Raw genomic sequence first — 24413 nt, 5'->3', positions numbered from 1 at the left:
ACGATTTAGATCAAATCTAGAGGTTCTAGACCAGCCTTCAGGCTAATCTCAGCCCCCTTGGTGTGGCTTGATGAAGAATGTATGCAATATTTGGCCGGCTACAGCGAACCGAGATTACTAGCAGATACGCAATGGCTATTCTCAAACCCCTTGCAGTTGCTCTATGGTATCATGTATACTGTGGAAATTGGAGGAATGGATGCATTGTAACATCAATAATGGACAGTAAGAGAAAAGGTATGCGAGTGTTTCTCTTTAGCAAAACATGAACACTGCAGATGATCGTGCGGGACATCGATTGCCTGCATTCAAAAGGAGGAAGCTCTGTTTATATTCTTCCGAGTGCCACGTTACACGAGAGTATTTCTCGCATAGCATATTATTACACACCCACTCACATCAAGGAACGGACAAAAGATGACAATCCAACATCCCAATGGAGGAAGTGATCTCCCCACTGAAAAATGCCTCTTCCCAATCCGCAACGATGGCAACACCTCTGCCGACAACGATAAGACACACTGGGGGCGGACCAAACTATGTACCTGCACCCTGGAAGCAGCTGGAATCCTCTCATCCTCGTCCTGCCCTCCCTCGTGTCCGAATCAGGGCCAGGAGCCCAACTCGAGCCTGAAAGCGGAGCAGAAAGATCCCCTGTGCTTTCTAGCTACTGTGTGGGCTCTGATCCTGTGGGAATATGCCGAAGTCGACACAGTCCAGATCGGTGTGCACCAGACCACTGGCCCTTTCACAGCCAGGAGCGCAGAGAAGCAATACATGAAACTGTTTGCTTCTGCGCGAAGTCGGACTGGGGCGGCCTCTGATTTATTCCATATCGAGAGATGGTCGGTTTCCAACGTGAACCTGAGTTACTATCCATATTTCAATACAGGGGTTGCCCTCTATCACGGTCAAGATGAGGAGGCAGTGAATGATATGGGCGAAAAGAAGATAGCAGAACAATTTTTTGCCCGCATATCGCACCAAATAGACGACGAGGGATCCAAGGAAGAGGAAGAGAAAGAAATAGAAGAAGTAGAACAAGAGGTAGGTCTCATTTGCGCCTTTTCTAACACGTCTCCTTTTTAGAAAACACATAGCTAACCCTTCTCATGTGTAGCAATGTGCTATAATGCTGGCTCTTGATCTAGAGAAATCCGAATGGTTTCTCGTGTACAAAACAGCAGTCCTGTCGAGTGGACAGGCGGAGCATATGGCACCCTTTTTGGCTGAAGCCGTGATGACAGTGGCGATAAAGGCGAATACGAAGAGCCTTTCTCAATTGGCCATCACCAGCACCGTGCAGCTGAAAACGATCAGGGAATGGAATAGCCAAGTATTGATCCAGCCATCGGTTCCTACCATCCACCAAATCATCCACAATCTCTCCAAGGCGCAGGCCGACCATCCCGCTTTATTGGCATCAAATGGCACACTCACGTACGCCGAATTGGATGCCGTTTCATCCCGATTAGCACGGCATCTCCAGACAATAGGGGTCCAGCCAGGCACATTTATCCCCGTGTGCTTCAACAAATCCTTATGGGCCGTGGTGGCCATGCTTGCTGTCAACAAAGCTGGGGCAGCATTTGTGACGTTGGACGCATCACAGCCCTTGATTCGCCTGAGATCAATTGTGAAGCAGCTCAATGGCCCTCCCTTGGGACTCACCTCGCCCGAGAATCAAGCGCTGATGGATGAGGTTATTACACCCACGTTAGCGGTGGATGCACAAGCTATGCTCCTGCTCCCCAAGAATGAGCAGGATGAGGTTGGCGAGAGCGGCTGGCCAATCGATGCAACCGCGCCGTCATATTGCTTCTTCACGTCTGGCAGTACGGGCGAACCAAAGGGATGTCTTGTGGATCATGCAGCGCTGGCGAGCGTGGCAACCCACTGTAAGGCCCTTCACCTGGACTCTACGAGCCGGGTGCTGCAGTTCGCGTCATTTAGTTTTGGGGTTTCTTTGATCGAAATCTGGTGCACGCTCGCCGCGGGCGGGACTGTGTGTATGCCCTCGGATTCCGACCGAGTGAGCCGTCTGGCGGATGCCATGGAGGAAATGGCCATCAATTGGGCATTTGTAACTCCCACTGTTTTGGGAACCATCGGTCCAGACGCAGTTCCCGGCCTGCGATGCATCTTAGTCGCCGGGGAGCCGTTGAAGAAGGCCCAGATCTCGCTATGGGCCAAGCGCACGCGCCTGTTTCAAGCCTATGGATTCACCGAATGGGCCGGGGTATGTTGCGTATCGCCACAGATTCAGTCTATCGCAGATATTGGCATCATTGGGACTCCCGCCAACGCCCGTTGCTGGTTGATTGAGCCGGGCAACCCGCAGAGAATCGCCCAAATCGGTGCGGTGGCGGAACTGTTCGTCGAAGGCCCTAGTCTCGCCCAGGGATATTTGCATAGTCCGGATAAGACGGCGCTGAGCTTCCTCGAGGCGCCTACCTGGAGACGACAGGGACCACTAGGAGGGGAGAGGAAATTGTGCAATGTTTCAGGGGGCGTCCGCTGCTACAAGACTGGGGATCTGGCTTACTACGATTCCAACGGCCTGCTCAGATATGTCAGTCGGCAGGATCGACAGGTCAAGGTGCGTGGGCAACGTATTGACCTTGGGGAGCCTGAGTTCCATATGGCTCAGTCATCGACACTTTTCCGAAAGGCCGTGATTGATGCTATTGTGCCTGCCGATGGGGACGGGGTTGCCAGCCTCGTTGCTTTCGTTCCGGCGCCCTCATTACCCACATCTCCAACCACATCTGGCATCGGCAACGCTTTTTTTGCCCTGCCAGACCAAGAGTTCGTGGCCACAGTTCAGCGGGTGATCAAGACACTAGAGGAAAAATTGCCGGATGTCATGGTTCCGCGCTTATTTTTGCAAATCCAGTCCATGCCGCTGACTGTCACGGGCAAGATTGATCGACGACGACTTAGACAAGAGGCAGAGCAACTGCGACATGAGGAGTTGCTGAGATGGACTGGCGTGGAGATCGCCGCCTCGGAGCCCCCGCAGACATCTCATGAAGTGCTCATCCACCAGCTCATCACCGAGCTGCTCAATCTTCCCCCGGCACAAGTCGGCATGGAGCATGATTTCTTCACCCTCGGGGGAGACTCGGTGATGGCGATGAAGCTGGCTGGTCGGGCCAGAGCAGCTGGCGTCGAGCTGACGGCGGCGCATATCTTTGCGGCTTCCCGTCTGGGCGAATTAGCCCGTATAGTGGCCCAGTTGGGTCATACCTCGACGGATGAAATTGACTCCAACGAGCCGTTCTTCTTGCTTGATGCCCATTCCAAGCCAGTACTGATCTCGACCGCTGCCTCTGTGTGCGGAGTGGAGGAAGGCGAGATTGAGGATATCTATCCCTGCACGCCGCTCCAGGAAGGGATGCTGGCCTTGTCTGCATCCAAGCCTGGTGCATATATAGCACGCTTTATTCACAAGTTGCAGCCGCATGTCGACATTGCTGTCTTACGCCATGCGTGGGAGGCGGTTGTTCAGGCCAGCCCAATCCTGCGGACGAGAATAGTGACCGAACTGGATGGCAGTAGGATGTTTCAGGTCGTTCTGCGGGAGAGCTTCCAATGGGATGACGCGAACCCGGATGTGGAGGTAGACTGGGACATGTACATGAAGCGGCGCACGACGGACGCCCTCTTGGTTGGGGTCCCTCTGGTGCATGCCTCAATCCTCGCCGGATCAGAATCATCCTCCTTCCAGAGCGATCCGTCGGCGATGTACTTTGTGGTGATGATGCATCATTCCATCTGTGACCGTTGGGCCTCAGGGCTGATGATGGATCTGGTGGAGAAAGCCTACGCTGGCGAGCGTCTCGTGCCTAACTCGATGGCCCCTTTCATCCAATATCTCTCTGGCCAGCTCGCCAACCCCAGCGGAACAGAGTACTGGCAGTCGCAGTTCGAAGGTCTAGAGGCGGAGGTGTTCCCTGCACTCCCATCTCCCGGATACACGTCGGTGCCCACTGCAAGCCGCCATCTCCCAATTCTCTGCCAGCGTGATGCTCCAGGTGGATACACGATCTCCAATGTTATCCGGCTGGCATGGGCTGTGTTGATCAGCCACTATACCAGTTCGCCAGATGTCGTGTTTGGAGTAACAGTGTCTGGCCGAGCGGCGCCCGTTGCTGAAATCGAGAAAATTGTGGCTCCCATTGTCGCAACCGTGCCCCTTCGCGTGCGGTTCCGTCCCGAGGACACCATCCTAGCGGCGCTGAAGGCCGTCCAGACCCAGTCCAGCGAGATGGTTCCCTTTGAGCAGTTCGGTCTTCAGCGGATCCGCAAGGTCAGCAGGGAGGCGGCCGATGGCTGCAGCTTCCAAAGTCAACTCATTGTCCAGCCGCCGTGGGCTGACGAGCATCGTCCACTGCTGACCACCCTGGAAGCCGGGTCCGCGGTGGCCGGTGGTTTTGCCAGTTGGCCTCTCTCAGTCATATGCAGCCTGACAGAGTCGCGGCAGGTGGATGTCACTATGGAATTTGATCCTGTCGTTACTTCAGTGCCCGCGGTGGAGCGGATTCTCCGGCACTTTGAACAGACCTTACAGTTTATCCTCACAGAGCCCTTGCGGCCCTTGGAGGAGGTGCCATTCATCAGTCCGATGGACCTGGAACAATTGCGCCAGTGGAGTGGGCCGATATCTTCTCTCCGAGGCAGCTATGAATGTGTACACCATATCATCCAACAGCGGTGCGTTGAACAACCCACGGCCTGTGCCGTCTGGGCTTGGGATGGTAAGCTCACATATGCCGAGCTGGACCGACTTTCAACTCGCTTGGCGGCACAGTTCATCAATGCGTGCGCGGTGGAAGCCGAGGTGATAGTGCCCATCTGCATGGAGAAGTCCCTTTGGACAACCGTGGCTATCATGGGAATCATCAAGGCAGGGGGCGCTTTTGTGCTGCTGGACCCATCCCAGCCCCGGACACGCCTGGAAGGCATTTGTCGCCAGGTTAAACCTCATTTCATAGTGACATCTCCAGCCAATCTCGAATTGGCCCAGAACTTGGTCCCTGTGGCTGTGGTCGTCGACCAGGATCAGTCGGACCACTGGCCCTCTGATGCTACATGCGCGCCCACCATTGCTGCTCAGGAAACATCCGCATTATACGTCGCCTTTACTTCCGGCTCGACCGGCACTCCTAAGGGAGTCATGATCGAGCACCGGTCATTCAGCTCCAGTGCACTGGCTCTCAATGCTGCCACGCACGTTACTCGTGAGTCCCGTCTGTTGCAGTTCGCCGGCTATTCTTTTGACGGCAGCATTATGGAGACTCTGAGCACGCTGATGGCCGGGGCTTGCCTGTGTGTGCCCTCAACTTTCGAAGCCCGCAACGAGTTGGGTGCTGCAGCGCGGAAGTTCCTCCTGACCCATGCCCATCTTACTCCGTCTCTCGCGCGGCATATCCTGCGAAGTGACCCGGGCTTTAGCGAGATTATTGTGAGCGTGGGAGAACCCCTGACTCCCTCCGACGTGGCCGACTGGGCTGGTAACAACAACGGAAACGCCCGGTGTCGAGTGATGAATGGTTATGGACCAGCCGAGTGTGCGGTATCCACAACCATTCAGCCATGTATCACCACGGGCTCGAACCCTCAGAACATCGGGTTTCCACTCACTGGCATCTGCTGCTATGTGGTCCACCCCGATAACCATGACATTTTACTTCCCATCGGCGCAGTGGGCGAGCTCCTCGTGGAAGGCCCCACTGTCGCCCGCGGCTATTTGGGCGATCCAGTTCAAAATGATGCAGTGTTCATTTTCTCTCCACCCTCCTGGATGCGCATGCTGCATCCCGAAGTGCCGTATGGTCGGTTGTATAAAACCGGAGATCTCGTGCGTTACGACAATGACGGGTCACTGCAGTACGTGGGCCGTCGGGACGCCCAGGTGAAGCTGCGTGGGCAGCGCATCGAACTGGGGGAGGTTGAGAAACATGTCCAGCAATCATGGCCAGAGATTGACCAGGTTGTCGTCGAGATGATCACTTTTACAATGGCCTCTTCGTCCAACACCCAAAGCCTTGTTGCTTTCGTGGTGATGACCGAAGTGGCTGACGATCACACCAACGGGGTCAGCGACGATGCTCTCTTTGTCGCCAACTCTCTCGTGCCCTCATTCAGGGAGCAATTAGCAGTTGCACGTGGTCGATTGCAGGATAGGATTCCCCTGTTCATGGTTCCCGAGATTTTCTTACCTCTTCGCTACCTACCTCAAAGTGCATCCGGCAAGCTAGACCGACGCCGGCTCCGTGATCTCGCTGAGGGGTGCTCACCGGAACAGCTGGCGTTGTATCGTGAGAATTCAGTGAACCGGTCGGCAAGGTCTCCCACCTCCGACGCAGAGCTGAAGTTGCACGATGTTTGGGCACATGTGTTGAACCGGCCTTCCGAGGACATTGGAGTGGATGATAATTTCTATCATCTCGGGGGTGACTCCATTACTGCAATGCAGATTGTGGCACAAGCACGGTCCAAGGGCTTTCGAGTAACCCTCGACCAAATAATGAGACACAAAACGATTGCCCAGATCACGGCCCACTCCGAGCTATACACTGCCTCGTCGAACGTCTCTAGTGGGGAGCAGTATCAGAACGAGGACGAGGAACTGAATACCTGGTTTGGTCTATCTCCCATTCAACAGATGTTCTTGGACCATCAATCTGAGAACGGCAGCGGGTACCGCTTCAATCAGACATTTTTGCTCCGTCTCAGTAAGTCAATTTCACTGAATACATTGCATGCCGCCGTGGGCGTTCTACTGTCCAGACATCCCATGCTACGAGCACAATTTGCACGCCTGCCTGATGATGGCCGGTGGATGCAATCCCTTCTCCCGACTGCCCCAGGCGACAATGGACAGTGGACATACTGCCACTGCACTGCCCACCGATTAAAATCCCGTTCCGAGTTGAGCGCTGTCACAGCGGCCAGCACGCAGTCGATCAACATGGAGAAGGGCCCTCTGACCGTGGTTAATTTAATCGACATTACGGAGGATGGCTCGCAGCACCTCTTCCTGGCGATTCACCATCTGGTGGTTGACCTTGTCTCGTGGCGCATCATTCTAGCTGACCTCAATGCGTTGCTCGCCGGGGAGACTCTGCCAGGCAAGACCGACTCCATCTCATTTCAGACATGGTGTCGATGCCAAGCCCAATATGCACAACGATCCCTCTTCCCGCAGGTCGCTCTTTCCTTGACCCTGCCAGAAAGTTACCATAAGGACAGCAGGGCGTTTTGGTTCAATTCGCCCGGCCAGCCCAACCGCATGGGGGATACGCAGTTGCAGAGCTTTACCATCGATGAGAAAAGCACACGAATGCTGTTCAGAGGAGCCCAGGTCGCCTTTGATTGCCAACCGGTCGAGATCCTGCATGCTGCTCTTCTATACTCCTTCCTAAAAGCTTTCCCTTCCCGCGATGCACCCATAATCTTCAATGAAAGCCACGGCAGAGAACCGTGGGATCCGGTTATCAATCTCGCACAGACCGTAGGTTGGTTCACAACCGTCTGGCCTGTGGTGGTGGCGGCCAACCTGGAGCAGCAGGATCGGCACAATTTCGCCCACATCTTGCGTCGGGTCAAAGATGCACGTCGAGCTGTGCCGAACAAGGGGTGGGCATACTTTACCTCTCGCTACCTTAACACGGACGGTCAGCGAGCCTTCCGGCAGGAACACCCGATGGAGCTCATTTTGAACTATGCCGGCGAGTTCCAGCAATTAGAGCATGCCAACTCGCTGTTCAATACGGAATCGCATGAAGCACAGGGCGCGTTAGACGCGGGCGACGATATCCAGCGGTTTGCCATCTTCGAAGTCGGCGCATCCGTGCGAAACGGTTGTCTGCGGGTTCAATTGGTTTACCCCCGCCAGATCCGACATGCAGATCTGATTGACGAGTGGGTTAAAACGTATCAGAGAACACTGGAGGCTGCAGAATCACAACTCCGGGCTGCAAGCCACATGAAGCACCACACTCGCTATACATTGTCCGATTTCCCTTTGTTGCCATCGTTGTCGTACCCGCAGCTACAGGAACTTGTGCTTACAACACTACCGGCTCTGGGGATTTCAATGGACAACGTTGAGGAGATTTATCCATGCTCTCCCAGTCAGCGCGGGATGCTCATCGCCCAGGCCAAAATCGCCCACAGCTATAATGCCAGTGTGACGTGGAAGATCCAAAGCTCCATAGATGGACAGCGTCAGGCACCGAACCTGCAACGTCTGTACGCAGCTTGCTGCCAGGTCATCCAACGACATGCCGCCCTGCGCACAGTATTTGTCGATAGCCCACGCGCAGATTCGTACATGGAGCAAGTCGTGTTGCGACATGTCCCACCGGAATCTGTGGTCACACACACCACGCTATCGGCATCCGGTCCTCTTCTTCCAGCTGCCCTGTCAGACGGTTGGCCCAAAGGGCAGTTAATGCACCGAATGAATCTGTGCCAGTGGGAGGATGACAGACACGAAGAAATCCTGCTCCGCCTCGATATGAGCCACGCCATTATGGACCGAACGACCATGCAGATCATTGAGCGCGATCTGTGCCTGGCGTATGAGGGGAAACTTTTCCCGGGGAGAGGGCCACTGTTTAGTAATTACGTGTGTTATATCGAGCGGCAAGATCGCGAGGCTGCCTCCCGCTACTGGCAAAAATATCTACAAGGCGTTGAGCCGTGTCTGTTCCCGAGCATTAACGGAGAGGACTGCGGCCACGACGAGGAATGGGGCAGCGTATCCCGCACGTTACAGCACAGTAGCCTGGGAAAAGCCACCGTGGATGAGTTTTGCCGAAGCCACAATGTCACAATGTGGAACCTGGCGGCTCTTGCCTGGGCCCTGGTGCTCCGCAGCTTCACCAATTCTGACCACGTCTGCTTCGGCTATGTCAAGTCCGGCCGCGATCTCCCCATTGATGGCATCGAGGACGCTGTAGGCGCCATCTTAAATCCTCTCACCTGCCGGGTCACCTTGACCGGGGACTTGATGGTCCGGGATAGCATATACCAGCTGCAAGAGGAGTACTTGGAGAGTCTTAGGCATCAGTGCTTTCCGCTGTCAGACGCTCATCGGCTGGCCGGTGTTACGGATGGAGCGCTCTTTAATACCTCTGTCGGGGTGCAGAGTGGCCAGCTCTTGCAGAAGGAAGACAGGGAGCTGGAATTCACCACGCTTGCCATGGAGGATGGAGCTGAAGATGATCTGATTATATCTGTTGTTCCTGGCAGCGACAACACCACTCTCAACCTTCGATTCAAAACATGCGTTTTATCGCAACTGCAGGCCTGCAGCGTGATTTCGACGTTCGAGAAGGCAATCCGCTCCATCCTCACGGCCGACAACGATACTGCAATTACCGCAGTCGACATCTTCAGCGAACACGATTTTAACCTGGTCTTAGCCCGAAACCAGAGTCTGCCTGCTCGCGTGGAATCTTCCGTCCATCAGATCATCCGCGAGCGCTGCAACGAGTATCCGGACAGTGAGGCCGTATGTGACACAGACGGATCGTTTACTTACCGAGAGCTGGATGTTCTCTCGTCGCGATTGGCGCAGCATCTCATCGTCAAGTGTGGTGGCGTAGCTCCTAACGAGGTGGTTCCTATTTGTTTGGAAAAGTCCCGCTGGACGCCTGTAGCGATGTTGGGGGTATTAAAGGCTGGTGGCACATTGCTATTGCTCGATACCTTATATCCCCAACAGCGAAGAGTAGAGATCTGCGCCGAGGTCCAGGCCCGAATTGTGGTCACCTCCTCGACGCACGCCTCCATCAGCAATGAGCTCGCAACCACTGTGGTGCTCGTGGGACCGGACCACTGTGCCTGGGAGCTAGATGGCCAGAGCGATCGTGACGCCAGTAGCATCGCGCTTCCAGTTGTGCAACCAGACCATGCCTTGTATGTGGTCTTTACTTCGGGCTCCACAGGCAAACCCAAGGGGCTTGTCATCGATCATAGCTCTTACTGCACGGACGCCCGAGATCATATCGCGGCCTGGAAGCTCACTCGGCATTCCCGAGTGACACAATTCTCCTCCTACGCATTCGATATGAGTATCCTTGAACAGTTGAGCGTTCTCATGGCCGGGGCCTGTATTTGCGTGATCTCCGACCAGCAGCGCAAAAATAGCTTCAGCGATGTCGCCTGCACTCTCAAAGCTAACTTTGCAATGCTAGTCCCCTCGGTGGCCCGTCTCTTCCGTCCCGAGGAGCTGCCCACGATCGATAGCATCATGCTGGCAGGCGAGTGTATGACGGAGACGGATGTCTCTTCCTGGGCGCCTCATGTCCGGTTGATCAATGGCTATGGGCCTGCGGAGTGTTCTGCCTTGGCTGTCGTCCAATCGTCGATTTGCGCCACGAGCGACCCGCGCAATGTTGGACATCCCATAGGATGCGTCTTGTGGGTGGTCGATAGCGACGATCACGAAAAGCTGGTTCCCCAAGGAGCCATTGGTGAGTTGCTGATTGAAGGTCCAATTGTTGGCCGTGGGTACATCAACCAGCCCGAAAGAACCGCACAGGCATTTATCAAGCCCCCGGCCTGGCTGCGGGCACTGCGACCCCTTCAGGCGAATTGTCCCCGTCTCTACAAGACCGGGGATTTGGTCCGTTCAAATACCGACGGGTCTCTGATTATCATCGGCCGCAAAGATCGCCAAGTCAAATTGCGAGGACAACGGTTGGAGCTGGCTGAGGTCGAGGTCCACGTACATCGGTGCTTCGATGGCGTTGCTCGCGATGTCGTGGCGGAGATGATTGTGCCCGCCGGAAGCACCAAATCTCAGCTCGTGGCCATGGTTCTTTGGCAGGAAGAATTTGACCAAGAAGACAAATGCAAAACCCACGAGTCTCATACCTTGGGAGCTCCCAGCGATAGTTTCGCAGAACGAGTGGCCGCCGTGGAGATCCGACTACGCCAAACGGTCCCTGATTTCATGGTGCCCGCCATTTTCCTCCCTGTTTTGCACATGCCTCGAACGCATTCAGGAAAGGTGGATCGGAACTGCCTGCGCAATATCGTAAGATCCATGTCGTTGGACAAGTTACAGAGCTATCGGGCCTCCTCCTCGCCGTCCTCTGCCGAGAACCCTCTCTCCAGCGACGCCGAGCGTGCTCTGAGAAACATCTGGGCAACCGTTCTGGATCTTCCTATCCAGACCATTAGCGCAAGTGATAACTTCTTCTTCCGTGGCGGACACTCCATCGATGCAATGAGGGCTGCTGCACTCGGCCGGGCTGCAGGCATGAGCTTCGGCGTTGCCGACATCTTTGCCCATCCCACTCTATCAGAGTTGGCCAGAGTGGCAGTCCCCAAAGACACCGATGAGGACAAATCGTGGCAACCATTCTCCTTAAGTCCCATCGAGGACCCCAAGGCGCTGCATGCGCACTTATGTGCAAAGAACATTATTCCCATGAAAAGCACGCTGGAAGATTTGCTCCCCATTACGCAGGCTCAGCACTTCTTCATCCAGAGAAAAACATTGCATTCGTACAACTGGACGATCAAAGGGCGCTCACTCAGTATGGATCGTCTTCGCGCCGCGTGTCAAACACTGATAGAGCGATACAGCATCCTCCGCACCAGCTTCGTGGAACATGAAGGGTGTCCAGTTCAACTCGTGCTGGCAGACTTCGATGCCAAAATACGTGAGATCCAGTGTTGGCCGGAAGAGGAGCCCTTGGAAGTCTGTAAATCGCTGTGGGATCGCACGGACTGGCCCACACTGGACGTCATGGGGGGCAGTCTGCCGGTGAGGTTTACTCTTGCCTCTCGTCCGGGGGAGCAGCATGTCGTTCTCACGATCCAGATTTCACATGCGCAGTGGGATGGAGTCTCCATTCCGCGGCTATTCAGCGATTTCGCTGCCATCTACAATCAAACACCCCTGCCGCCCACCTCCGACTTTGCTCAATACCTATACCACAGGGTTTCGTCCGCGGCAGCGGATATCAAACAGGATCCGGCGTTCCAGTTTTGGCGAGAGTATCTCGACGGTGCCAAGATGGCCATTCCATTTGCACCCCGTCCACGCACTCTCTGTACAGAGCCGGCCGTCGCAACGCAGTCTGATCAGACCCTCTGGACGTTCAAGGGAATCTCCCCGCCTCCCTCCTTGCCTTTGGGGGTTACTATGGCCACTCTAGTAAAAGCAGCAAGTGCTTTCTTTCTTTCCCGTCATCTCGGTCAAAGAGATGTAGTTTTTGGACACACAGTCAACGGCCGAAACCTACCCCTAGATAACATTGAATCACTCCTAGGGTGCTGTCTCAACTTTATCCCTCTACGAGTCACCTTTCCTGAAGACCCGGCCGAGTGGACTGTCATGGATCTTCTAAATCATGCGCAAACTCAATATACTCGGTCTCTCTCCCATGAGCATGTCGAGCTCCGCGAGATTTTCCAGCACAGTACAAACTGGCCTGCAGAGACGCCACTGAGCTTCATTGTACAGCATCAGAATATCGATTTGAGTTATAGCCTTCCCTTACAGGGAGCTGTCGTTGACGGAGACGGGGAAGACGACGGTCCCCTTGATGTCCAGTTTTCCAGATTCGCTCGCTTCGATCCGTTAGACGAAGTCTGGATTTTTACTGAGCCACATGCGGATCGATTAGAGGTTCAGATCTGTGCCAGCTCTCGCGTACTGCGTCAAGAACAGGCTACGAACCTGTCCAAGGACATATGTGCTATTATCGAGAAGTTTGCCGCCTACCCAGCGGCAAAATTATTCGATATTACATTGTAGGACGTCTGTTTGTTGTGCGAGCTATGATTTCTTTGCAGGTATCAAAGACGTTTCATTTAACGCAGCGCGGAACCCACGCGGTCTCAATAGCATAAAGAAGTTCATTCACATTCTATATTTCCTTGACTGACATTGATATGACACCGCTGCAAAGTAGTAGGAACATATACCCCAGCTAATGACGCAGAGTAGTATATAAAATGGAACAAGGTAATTGTTATCTTAGAGAACATCTACTCATACACTGCTTATACTTATGGTTTGAGGCTCCCAGAGTTGACTCGATTGTTGAAGTAGCCGTGGTTCATGGCCTAATTATGATCATTGGACTAGACTAATGTCTCACAAACTCAATTGGGCAAAAACGCCACAATCTTCGTTTTTATGGACTAGCGATTGTCACATTTCTAAGGACCTGCAAATATGCCTCGAGGATGCACACGCGAAAGAGCGTACGGAGGGACCGGGCCAGGCCTTTGGTTATGCTTCCGACAGTGCATGAAATATGCAGGTGCCTGCCTCTTGAGGGAAGGGGTTATTCCCTGCATATGGAACCGGTGAGGAGGCACTGAGAACATAGCTGAGCTGGATCAGCGAAGCTGTCGTAGCATAAAATTGGCAGGGACAAAAGCACTGCGAAGGAAGTGTAAATGAAATGCGGTTAGAAAGCAATGCAATGCGATGTAATGCAAAAATGATTGGTTCGGTCCCAAGACTTGTGGATGCCAGTTCAATATATAACTGCAGGCGATCTAGAAATGCAGGCGACGACCCTTGTCTGCATGTTCCTGGTGAGACTCTGTACGTAATAGCAGCTGAAGCGTGATCTATGTACTCCTAGCCACCCGCATATTGCATACTGCCTTTGTTTTACCATATGTTGCTTCTTATACAAAACTGAACCGGCTAAAAGGAACGCTATAATAATAGCAAAAAGGGGCTATTACGGATCCCCAGATGGCTATTCCTGCCACTCCATCCGTCAATAATTTCCCTAACAAACATTCCAGGCTGCGTGTAGAGAATCTATATAAGTCAAGTACCATTCCCCTCCGAGGCTGGTTTTTCTTGCTCCACCACCACACAAATATCTCTGCTGCTGTCCATTGAGCTGTCAACCTGCTCTGTCCGCTCTCCTTTCATAATGTTGAACTCGATCACCTACGGCTCTTCCCTTCTCTGCCTCTTGCTTTCTATTGCAAAGCCCATTCATGCCTTAGACGGAGGCATTGAGGCTCCTACCAACGCAGCACCCTATGCTGCAGCGCTTCTGTCTTCGGACGGCGATTTTCATAAATGCGGCGGTGTCCTCATTACCCCCCAAACCATTCTGACGGCGGCCTCCTGTGTCCAGAATGAAACCAGTAGCTCCCTGAAAGCTCGGGTTGGTAGTAGCGACCGCACCACCAGTGGAACCGTGGTGAACTTGGACGAGATCATCCAGCATCCTCAATACAGCACCAAGACTCGGGACTATGATTTGGCCCTTCTAAGCCTGCGCGAGGCCGCGCCTGATAACGTCCCGCTCGCGGTCATCGGTGACTTCTCTGCTGCTATTGGTTCCGGTGTGACCATGTATGGCTGGGGTCTGACCAACTACAGCGACACAGAATTCCCTAAGAAGCTGCAACAGCTGCCCGCCGTGGGAATCACTGCCGAGTGGTGCGCTGACGAGTGGAAAAATATACACGCCATCTCGAACCGGATGGTTTGTGATTGGCCGCCAACGGAGAAAGCTGCCTGGGAAGGCGACAAGGGAGGACCGGTTGTGAACGTCCTCGATGGCAGCGTCGTGGGGCTCATCAGCTTCAGTATCTATGACACGAATCTGAAGAAAGCCGTTCCCGATGTGCATACCAACCTGACCTACTTCAAGAACTGGATCATGGATAATGCTATCTAAAAGTGTCGATTCCATTTTAGCGCTTTTTGTACGTGTCTGCTTGTGTCTCTTCATATGCCTCTCGCAAGTGTACATTCTCACACTCGTCTGGCTCTTGAAAAGCCGAAGGCCGCTTTGCAGTATCCAGATTAGAATTGTGAAGCGCTTTGGAAATGCTAGTTTAACATTATTCAAGTATAACGTGGAATGAGTTATCACAGTCCGTGAAGTTCTCAAAGTCATAGATCTGCTTGCAAAACCCCAGCGAAACCTTTGCATATCCGTCATTAGTATGTATATGCTCCCTATACAGTGTGGATATAGATCCTACTAACAGGGGCAAGTACCTGATATCTAGGAAATGAAGTATTAGGAAAAACCTGTAGGATGTTGAATGCCGCTATAGTTATGGCCATTAGGAGGCCAGATGTGATAACAGATTCCTCCACGTTGTGACTGATGAACAGAGTATTACATGCACACACAAATGGAAGCAGATACTTTCTGTAGAAATATATATTATATAAGAACAAGGATAATGTGCAACCACCAGCGCACAGCACGCTATTTCCGGTAAGATAATCGACACCTTGGGGAGATGCTTGTCTATTCCCACCAGCAAAGCTTAAAAGGAGTAATCAGCCTCCAGCGAGCGACTTAAACGGCAAGGGAAGTGTACAGGAAACAACCGACATATTCCTCGATGGAGAGGGGCGACCACATTTCCATCACCCAATCGAACGATAGAGAAATGCATAATATGTTAGGCCAAGACAGATTTCAACCTTCAATTAATTCCTCTTCCTCAGAAGGCTCTTACGGGACAGCAACAAAATTCTACAACAAAATGAACGGGTAAATTAGGAAATCAAGGACCCTTCGTCCCTTGAGAAGAACCCGGAATAATAATATATCAACGCAGAAATTGTCGGGGGATTCTGAACTAGAGTGCATAGTAAGCTCATATAACCCTATCTTTCTGTCGACCTATAAGCCAACATCATCGAAGATGTACTATCTTCTACAAACATTCATCCAACCACCTTCCGCTCCTCAAAGAGCCGTCGTCACCCGCTTCTTTTTAACAGAAATCCATTGTAGACACAGAGCCCCAAATATCGAAAGAACACTCGTTGCAACTGCGATGTAGAACGTCTGGGTGACAGCACCGTTGTACGCTTGTAGAACCACATCGAGGTCGTCAGGAAAGACTTCCCGCAGCTTTGTTGCTCCAGCTTGGGTCACTAGAGATGGATCGAGCATTGGTGCCATCTTCCGGACATTTGCAATCAGACGATTCTGGAATACATTTTGAGCAATGGAAACAAACATCGCACCCGACAGCGATTGGCAAAATACGACCAGCGCAGTCGCAACGGGGACATCAGCATCATCGAGGGCTGCTTGCACAACGATATTGGGCAGCTGCATACCCAGGCCTGCCCCAATACCAGCCATCGCTTGGTAGCCTATCCACTTGGCGGGACCTGAGTCAGGCTCTAGTGTTGTGAGGAGGCCATTGCCGACGCTGAAGATTACGGACGCGGCCAGCATGAAAGGATTGTAGTATCCGGACAGCGTCACTAGTATAGCTGCAACCATCGCGAAGACAGTCACGCCTATAATTAACGGCAGGTTCCTCACGCCAGAGCTAGTAGCACTGGCCCCTTTAATTGCCTGGAACCATAGGGGGAGCTGTTCCAATATAGAGTCAGTAATAAACCACGTGGCTCGAACAAAGCACACTTACATAGTAGACTAAGACGAAGAAAGAACCGCCAATCATTGTAGAGTAGACCATTGCACCCCAAACGTTGCGGTTCTTAATGATTCGAGGCGGTACTGTCGCTCGGTCCTGTTTCCGATACTGAATGTAGATCCAGACGCAAAGGCACACCCCAAATAGCACAAACAGCACGATAATCCGCACATCTGCCCAGGGGTATTTTTGACCCCCCCATTGCAAGGCAAAAAGGATACAAATGATGGCGGGAAGGAAAATGGCTGTGCCAATTAAATCCAAACTCCGTAGTTTCTCACGGTTTGTGATTTTGTTCTTGGTTTGTTTATCCTGGAAGAAAAACATAATCACAAGAGCTGTGAGGGCTCCAAATGGTAAGTTGATATAAAAACACCACCTCCAGCTGACATGATCTGTTAGAGCGCCTCCCATCCTGGTGTGATATAGGATATAATTAGTATGAGATCAGAAGATCACCGCCCATAATAAGAAATGATTTGCCTTACAGCGGACCAGCCACGCTGGAAATTCCAAATGTAATCCCAATAAGCCCGGTAAAGATCGCGCGCCTTCGCAAAGGTACAAGGGTTACGATGACAAGCGTAGAGCCCGAAAACAGTCCTCCAGCTCCTACTCCTGCTAGTGCTCGGCCAATTATCAGGCCCGTCGAGGATGTAGTAACGCCGCAGACAAGCGACCCAAGCTCGAACAAGGCCAGCGCCGTCATAAATGTCCATTTGAGCGAATAGTATGTGTAAAGCTTGCCGAAAATAAGGGTTACCGCACATGTGGTCAACATGTAAGCGCTACCATACCAGCCCATGTCATTAAGCGAATCAAACTCGGCAGTGATTCTCGGAATAGCCGTTGCGATGATTGTGTTGTCCTTTGCAAAATGACTGTTAGCGGGATCGTGGTATTAAGCTGGTGGGATGGATAGCACCATACCAGAGCCATACAGAAAATACAACAACAGAGCCCCGCTGTGATGGGAATTATTTTCCACATAGATGGATACTCTGCTTCATTTTCAGGGCTATTGGTTAAAGTCGTTGTTTTTGCTGGTTCCTCAATCTCCCAGGGAAGCGCCTCCTTCGGCGGGGCGCATGGTGAATCCGTCAAGCGATAGTATTCAGATTGGACACCTGCTGGTTTGATGTCGTCCGTCATGGTTGGCGCGACCTCAGCTGAGTGCGGCTGGAAGATGGACCTGAAGTGATTAAATTTGTCTCACAGTTTCCAGAGAATTCGGCACCTATTTTCACATTAATAAGTTGTAGTTAGGAATCACAGTCATCCGTTCTCAAACGCCTTGCAATAGTACGCTGTAACATCATGTAAGGGGTGGGAATTCGTAACGTACACTTAAGACAACCACGTCGAATCACTCGGTACGATTTTCCACTACTATTCGGTAAGGGTTGACCGAGTTACGGAGATGTAGAGCAGTTGCCAGCAAATGGGAATGAATGCTGAGGGTAAAGAATGAAGTGTTGAGGTTTACGAGGCTGGGTGTTGATGTGGCATCATTCTTGGGCCTGGCATAATGAAGTGTGATGATCAATTTCTTTTCTTGTTTTCTTCTGGCCAAAAACAGGATGTTCTGTGTAACGCTTCATCCTTGTCAGTGTGGTCAATATTGATATTTATTGATATTTATTCGCAAAGCCTAAAGTGCTCTTCAACATTCACCGCAGTCATGGCGTTGCATTTATTGCATGAGTATTGCATTAGCCTAATGTATAGGCATTAGCTTAAAATGGCTTAGTATATAATTGCTTTTCATTTTAATGAGTGGCTTTTTTTTTTCCTTCACACCATTACTAGCAAGGCCAGATATAGGTGGCAGCATTCTATCTGCCTCACTCTGAGTCATCCCCGTACGTATGGTATTGTAAGTATATGCTAATTAATGCTTATCAAGGGTTATTTTTCGAGTGTAAGAATATATATATCTGTGGTTATGTGTTAGGTAGATGGATACATGTATTGATAGGGTAAGCGGATCACTAAGCCCTAAGTGCTCAATGAGCGTTGTGGTCTAATATGCTTCTGCTATTAGTTTCCGCCACGCCATAATGAGTAAAATAGCGCCGAGAATGCCAGTGCGCGGCGAGTAGTGAAGCAGTAGACCATACAAGGGGATACTAGAATCTGAACAGCAGTCAGTGGAGTGCTTGAAGAGTGTGAAAATAAGAGTCTCAAATGAAAACAGAGTATTTGCCTAATAGGAAACTCACAAAGTAAATATGAAGGTAACATTAAACTCTTTCTCTCACTTCGTTCGCCTCAGGGCAGAGTAGAGAGATATGTCACATAACGGCAGTGGGACCTATAGGACCAAATTCACGATTAAGATTAAACAGGCAAGGTCGAGACCTGGCTTGCTTCGGGCTGCTCAGAAGGACGAGCGCTCGTTGAAATCGGGTTGGACATTACCTGAAGGTATTCTTCTAGCGAGCACTCGTCTGTTTAACGGATATAGGAATACCTTCTCTGACAGCGGATTCTACAACGGCCACTAGGCTACCGCTCGTGAAAAGTCGATCCCCGTGTCGACACTAGCTTATAATCTAGCCTCAGCGTATTTTACACAAAGTTAAGGTCACGATCCGGACGCTCTAAACTCTATGTTAGTTGTTAGGGCATCTGCTACCGAAGTCACCGGAATGGATGATTTGGTTGCGTCAAGCAAACTGTTGCTCAATATGGGTTAGTAGGATTCTTTAAGTTTAGTCCTCTTTCTATCCCGCCTGGTAAGAAAAGCCAAGAATACGGCTGGAAAGAGGACTACTGTTAGGCATTAGTTAGTGTAATGGAACTAGGGAACATCGAAGTCAGCTACGACTTCTCTATAGAAGAAATCCAAAAAAAAAAAAAAATTCTATCCACACTGGTAGAGAAATATTAAGGGATAGTGCGTTTCCTGTCCTCCTAGGCTGTTAGGTAGAAGAGGAGCTGTGGTGCAGAGACTATTGAACGGCCCTTTAAGTGGACGGTCCTTGCCGATAGCGCTTTGCTGCCTGTTAGTCTCATCCTAGACTTATCCTATGTTGATCTAGATATGACTTTAGAGAAGCAGCCGACATTCGACTTCTCCGACAAAAAATTCGTCTCCGAATACCTCCGTGTCAAAGCGGCTAGTAGTTATACAATAAGTCTCTCCTACGCATCGAAAGATCATATCTCCTATTTCCGTCGCTATTGTTAAGACTCGAATGGGTTGCAGATTGTGTCTTCCCGGACGGATAGTTAGCGAAGGGTCCTCTACTAGCGAACAGATGGTTGCTGCCTCTATAGAATGTCGACATAAAGGAGGAAGTGCAGGGTCTACTACTGCTACGTTTGGCGGTCCGATTGCGGGTGATCAGCCGGTCTATGCGACTTTCGATAGAACGATTGACGTATAGGGGATCGGATTAGAAAAGGTCGGCGTTAAAGAGACGATCTTATATCCTTCCCGGTGATATGTTTCGATAGGGTCATAGTGAAGTACCGGGAGGAAAACAACTTTACAAAAAGGGCTTTCCTAAATGGATCCCATTTTTTTGACGAACGGAAACCCCCTACATTTGTCTAACCCTAACTAGTAAAGCGCCGTAATTGTATTTCGCTAAGCATTATTAGGTCAAAATGAATGAAGTTCTTACCACCGCTAATACACCGAGGACTAGCGGTTTTACGATCATCTTAATAGCCTCTTCTACGGCCTAGGCGTCGCCGGCAATAACTTCTACGTCTTAGGACGAGAATATCTAGTCTAATCAGCCTAGGAAGCGTAAGATAGCTTTCTATTCATCTGATTCTATACAACTCTTTTTTCACTTTTGATATAACTCCTTTAAGAACGTTCAATATAAAAGGGCTATCTAGCCGCTATATAGGCTGATTTCTCTACTTCTATAGAGTTTCTAAAAGCAGAGGGTTAGGACTCCCAGAAAATTGAAGGTAAGGTAGGAATGCAAAGAAATTCATGCATCTTGCATGAGCAGTGAAATAAACTTACGATGCCTTCCTAGTTAGGGTTAGGCAAGTACAGAGGGGGTCCATTCGTCAAAAATAGGGTTCATTTAGGAATCCCCTGCAAAAATTAGTCTTCTTGGTCACCCTTAACGGCCCGTAACGAACCTTGGGTACATAAATTAGTGGTGCTTTATCTAATTAGGATGAACAAAGTCGATAATGTAGCTTGATAAATACCGTTATTTACTACTGTTTCATCTCTGTTCTTAAAAATACTATATTCTCCTTTTGCATGTGCTAACCTTAAATGGTTAGGAACCAATATAAAACGGGAAACCCTAATATCTTCTCAACTCGCTTCGATCGATCATACGCCAGACCCTAATTGGCGGAAACGCCCAACACCAGTCTTCGTGCCCAAACATTTATCAGATGATCTATGACTCGAACAGGGAATTCCATCACGTTACCCAAAGGTAGCCCTCAGCACTCGGGATCTGGTGGAGAATAATAAGTGAAAGATCGTCCTAACCCCGCATCTCTGCAGTCCGATAATCCGACACGCAGTCTAAATGGACGGAAGACATACCACTTCGTTCTCGTATTGGATGGAACGACTCGGAAGAGAACGTGGAAGCACAAAAAAATCCAAAATTCGAATCTAGAATGTCAAGTGTCGGTCTGGTCAGGTTTAAAATCATCTGATATCATGGGATGCAAAGGAGAATCGTATTATTCTTCTTTATCTCTTTGTATTTTCTATCCGTTTCTTCTCTTGCGTGTTCATAGATTATCTGGCATTGCTTGATATTCACAACTCCAAGGATTTGTCTATATTTGAGCATCAGTCGGAATCACTTCCTTGTCGTCTGACACTTTGGGCCCTGTCTCATCACACACTACGCAACGCTGGCCCCCGTACATCATCACTACAACCTACTCGCCTTCACCGACTTTTTTAGCTGGGATAAGGTTACTCCCATGGCTGCTTTGTGGATATTCGTCGCTCTTGGCTACTTGCTGTTGTATGCCTTTGCCGCGATGCAAGCGCAGGAATGGTGTGTTCTCGTCACAAACCGGATTGCAAATTGATCATGTCCACAACATATTATGTGTGGCTTTATGAAATGTCCCTACCTGGAGTTGCAACTAGGATGTGAAGACATGTGTAATCGACAGCGGCAATGACTACTTCAGAGGTTACCTAGTAGCAACTGCCTTTCTACCGCGCCAAGCACTGTCACCTTCTGAGTTGACCAGGATGCTGGCGCTCTCGCATTTCGACTTGTGACCCAAATGAAGCCAAAATTTGCTTCCCTCTCCCGTTACCCGGCCAGATGAAAGAAACCGATGGTTCCTTGCCTCATATCACCCAGCCATAACATCCTACATGGCTATCCTGGTGTCAGAAGTGAAAAACGCTAAAGACCTCGACTTTCTCGCACCTTGCAGCTTTTATGCCAATATCACGATTTCGAGAGCGAACTTTGAACATCCTCCACCTGATGGGAGTGGGTATCAATACCAAGGACAATGAAGGATGGACGACACACGGTATTCCAGTGTCACAAGAATATGCAAATCGTCAATAATGTACTAGCTAGAATTGACCAGAGCTAGGAGGCTAAAGCTTCCCTCGGGACAGCTATCCATATACATTTTCAGAATATCACACCCCTTCTCTGAAAGAATATCCTCATCATCTGCCAGGTTGTATCGATATATTGGCCCCGCCCTATCTCCATCCAACTCGTAGAGACAACCCGAACGCCTAACTAGACATATGTAGTGATAGTCGACTTCATCTTCGGCCGCTGGAGGCTCTGTAGAGCCACTTAATGCCGCTCGGCGATAGATGGTCTCTAATTCCGCCGAATTCTGTAGATACCGTGCGTGGTTGACTGCTGGTTCCTTCATGAAACCGTCCATGAAAGAGCCTAAGTCTGCATACACATTGTAGTTGATATTATGTATTACATCCCACGAGGATTAAATCGGGTAAGCATCTTACCAATTTCCTTAGCGGCTAAAATGTTACAAACACAATGTAATATAGCGTAAAGACCGCAGGCATTGTTGATTTTTTGCTGTAGCCAGATTATGTCTCCCTTAGGAATGCTGTGTTCGACTGGTTGCTCTGTGTATGCTGGACAGTCTGGGAGAATAAGGACCAACGCTTCAATAGGATTCTTGGTTTCGGAACGGATGTTATGCAATTGCTCTGCATCAAGGGACCAGATATCTATGAATCTGAATGACTTTGGAACGCCCAAATCGTGCATTAGGCTCGTGAAGATTGCAGGGTCGGATTCTAGGGGAATGAGGTGTTTTTCGTATTTCATTGTGAGATGAAAGCTAGATATCACTGGGAGTTGTCACTTCTTACTCTTCAAAATGAAAACAAGTGGGGGTAGTTGATACACCCCGCGCTCACGTCATAACATGCCCTAGTCTATATTAAACGAGTTGGGAGAAACCCGGGCTGGAGATACTAAGTAGACGAGTGAGGTTATACTGTTCACATCTCTGAATGAGCACCAGAAGAGATGGAAAAGTCTGGGAAGCAAAGAAAATCACTAGGTATCCTTGTTGCGGCGCTAGATCATGAAGAAAAAGAGGCGTGTTATTTAGTGTGCTCTGCAGCTTATGCCTCCTGCTTATGCTTTTACAGCACGTGGCCAGTCTTTGGCCAAATTCCACGCTTGGGACATAGACCTTCGAATAGGGGAGTCCCCTGTCTTATTCAAAAAGAGGCTTCCGCGTGGGACCACCTAAAACCAGGTCTGAATAGGCGCCACATCAAGTCATTCAATAATGTCATCTATCTGAAATTCTGCCAAACGGCATCAGAGGCGGATACAGGTAATCATGCAACATTAGCTTGCTTTTTCCTCAGAACCAAATCTTGATCAATTCTTCGCTGACAGCACTGGGTGTCAAGACACCGCTGTCCGTGATCAGCGCCGAGATCAAATGAGGTGGAGTGAAATCAACCGAGGCGGAGAGAGGCAATTCGATGGGCCGGTCCTCATTCTTAGTCGCCTCCGAAGACTGTTGTGTGCTCTCTGCAATGTCCTCCTCGGACTGGAAGTCGATTACGTGCTGCACGATCGGTAGGTCGTACTGGCCGAGAGGATACAAACGAACGAATTTGTGGCTCTCTGCCACCACGTAGAAAGGCTTGCCAATAGCCTTGGCCAGGAGACCAATCTGGTAGGTTCCCATACGAGACACGATACCGCCATTCTCCACCACGCCCTCAGCACCGACAATGACCATGTCGGCCTTGCCAAGTGAATATGCAACTGCCGACTCGGGGATTGTCGAGACCGGGACTCCCTTCTCTCTCAGAGCGCGCACTGTCTTCATGCCCTCAGGCTCTTCAGATGAATCGCCAGAAGTTGTGGCAGTCGATGACAGGACGTAGATAACACGGAACCGCACAGCGGAAGGACCGCCTTCTTCATCAGCTGCTTTTTGCAATAGCGCCGAGACGGCTCGGGAACCGCCATTTGTGAGGATAGTGCTGCCGTCGCGAATGAAGCCTCGCCCGAAGTCTGCGATCTTGTGTCGGCTTTCCTTTGCGCGGCGAATGAATAGTCGTCCGTTCGAGAGAAGATGTGTGCGGATGGCCTTAAAGTCGCCAGCTGGGCCTAGCTGCCCAGGCCGTTGTAATGTGGTGATCAAATATCTTTGGAAGAGGTCGGTTCCGGCGGAGAGACCAATGGGGTTCGGAATAGATTTCTTCAGGTGGGCGGTTGATTTTTCCAACAGATCCAGGGTTTCTGATATCGTTGATGAGGCGGATTGTGTGAGGAGAAGAACCAAAGCTTCAATGGCTGCGATAGGCATGGTGAGGTCGGGATCGGAGCGTAGAAGCTCATTGTAGGTTGCGACAATGCTAAGAGGAATGGTGAGTTTATGGAGCTTCCGGAGGACCGTAGATTGCTTACTCGAATGGTTTGGCACTGGCCGCAGCCGCGTCATCTGTGATAGTCGCCATTTTGCTTGCACAGGTCGAGGATGCGAATAATGAGAGC

At 50.7% G+C, this 24413-nt stretch overlaps 4 protein-coding genes across 4 annotated transcripts; 2 read left to right on the top strand and 2 right to left on the bottom strand.

The window, feature by feature from the left end:
* Positions 1-417: 417 nt before the first annotated feature.
* On the top strand, positions 418-12787 carry nrps12 (nonribosomal peptide synthetase fmqA; the record flags this gene model as incomplete). The annotated part of the gene is made up of 3 exons (XM_022626647.1): positions 418-1047; positions 1121-11029; positions 11087-12787. 3 exons carry the CDS (start codon positions 418-420, stop codon positions 12785-12787), a joined length of 12240 nt encoding a protein of 4079 aa, XP_022493158.1.
* A 1144-nt stretch (positions 12788-13931) lies between these two features.
* On the top strand, positions 13932-14690 carry PENARI_c001G06321 (S1 family peptidase; the record flags this gene model as incomplete). The annotated part of the gene is made up of 1 exon (XM_022626628.1): positions 13932-14690. The coding sequence occupies one exon, from the start codon at positions 13932-13934 to the stop codon at positions 14688-14690; it is 759 nt and encodes a 252-aa protein (XP_022493698.1).
* Positions 14691-15722: 1032 nt separating this feature from the next.
* Positions 15723-17580, bottom strand: PENARI_c001G04971 (MDR family MFS transporter; the record flags this gene model as incomplete). Its single annotated transcript, XM_022626506.1, has 4 exons — positions 15723-16364; positions 16420-16843; positions 16917-17296; positions 17359-17580. 4 exons carry the CDS (start codon positions 17578-17580, stop codon positions 15723-15725), a joined length of 1668 nt encoding a protein of 555 aa, XP_022493386.1.
* Positions 17581-23265: 5685 nt separating this feature from the next.
* PENARI_c001G09652 (translation initiation factor eIF2B subunit alpha) lies at positions 23266-24376 on the bottom strand (the record flags this gene model as incomplete). The annotated part of the gene is made up of 2 exons (XM_022626890.1): positions 23266-24274; positions 24327-24376. The coding sequence occupies 2 exons, from the start codon at positions 24374-24376 to the stop codon at positions 23266-23268; spliced, it is 1059 nt and encodes a 352-aa protein (XP_022493022.1).
* Between the last annotated feature and the right edge of the window lie 37 nt (positions 24377-24413).

The sequence above is a fragment of the Penicillium arizonense genome, assembly GCF_001773325.1.
Source record: "Penicillium arizonense strain CBS 141311 chromosome Unknown PENARI_contig001, whole genome shotgun sequence".
NCBI classification, from domain to species: Eukaryota; Fungi; Ascomycota; class Eurotiomycetes; order Eurotiales; family Aspergillaceae; genus Penicillium; species Penicillium arizonense.
Note: the sequence above shows the minus strand (reverse complement) of the source record. Positions and strands in the feature narration are given on the sequence as shown.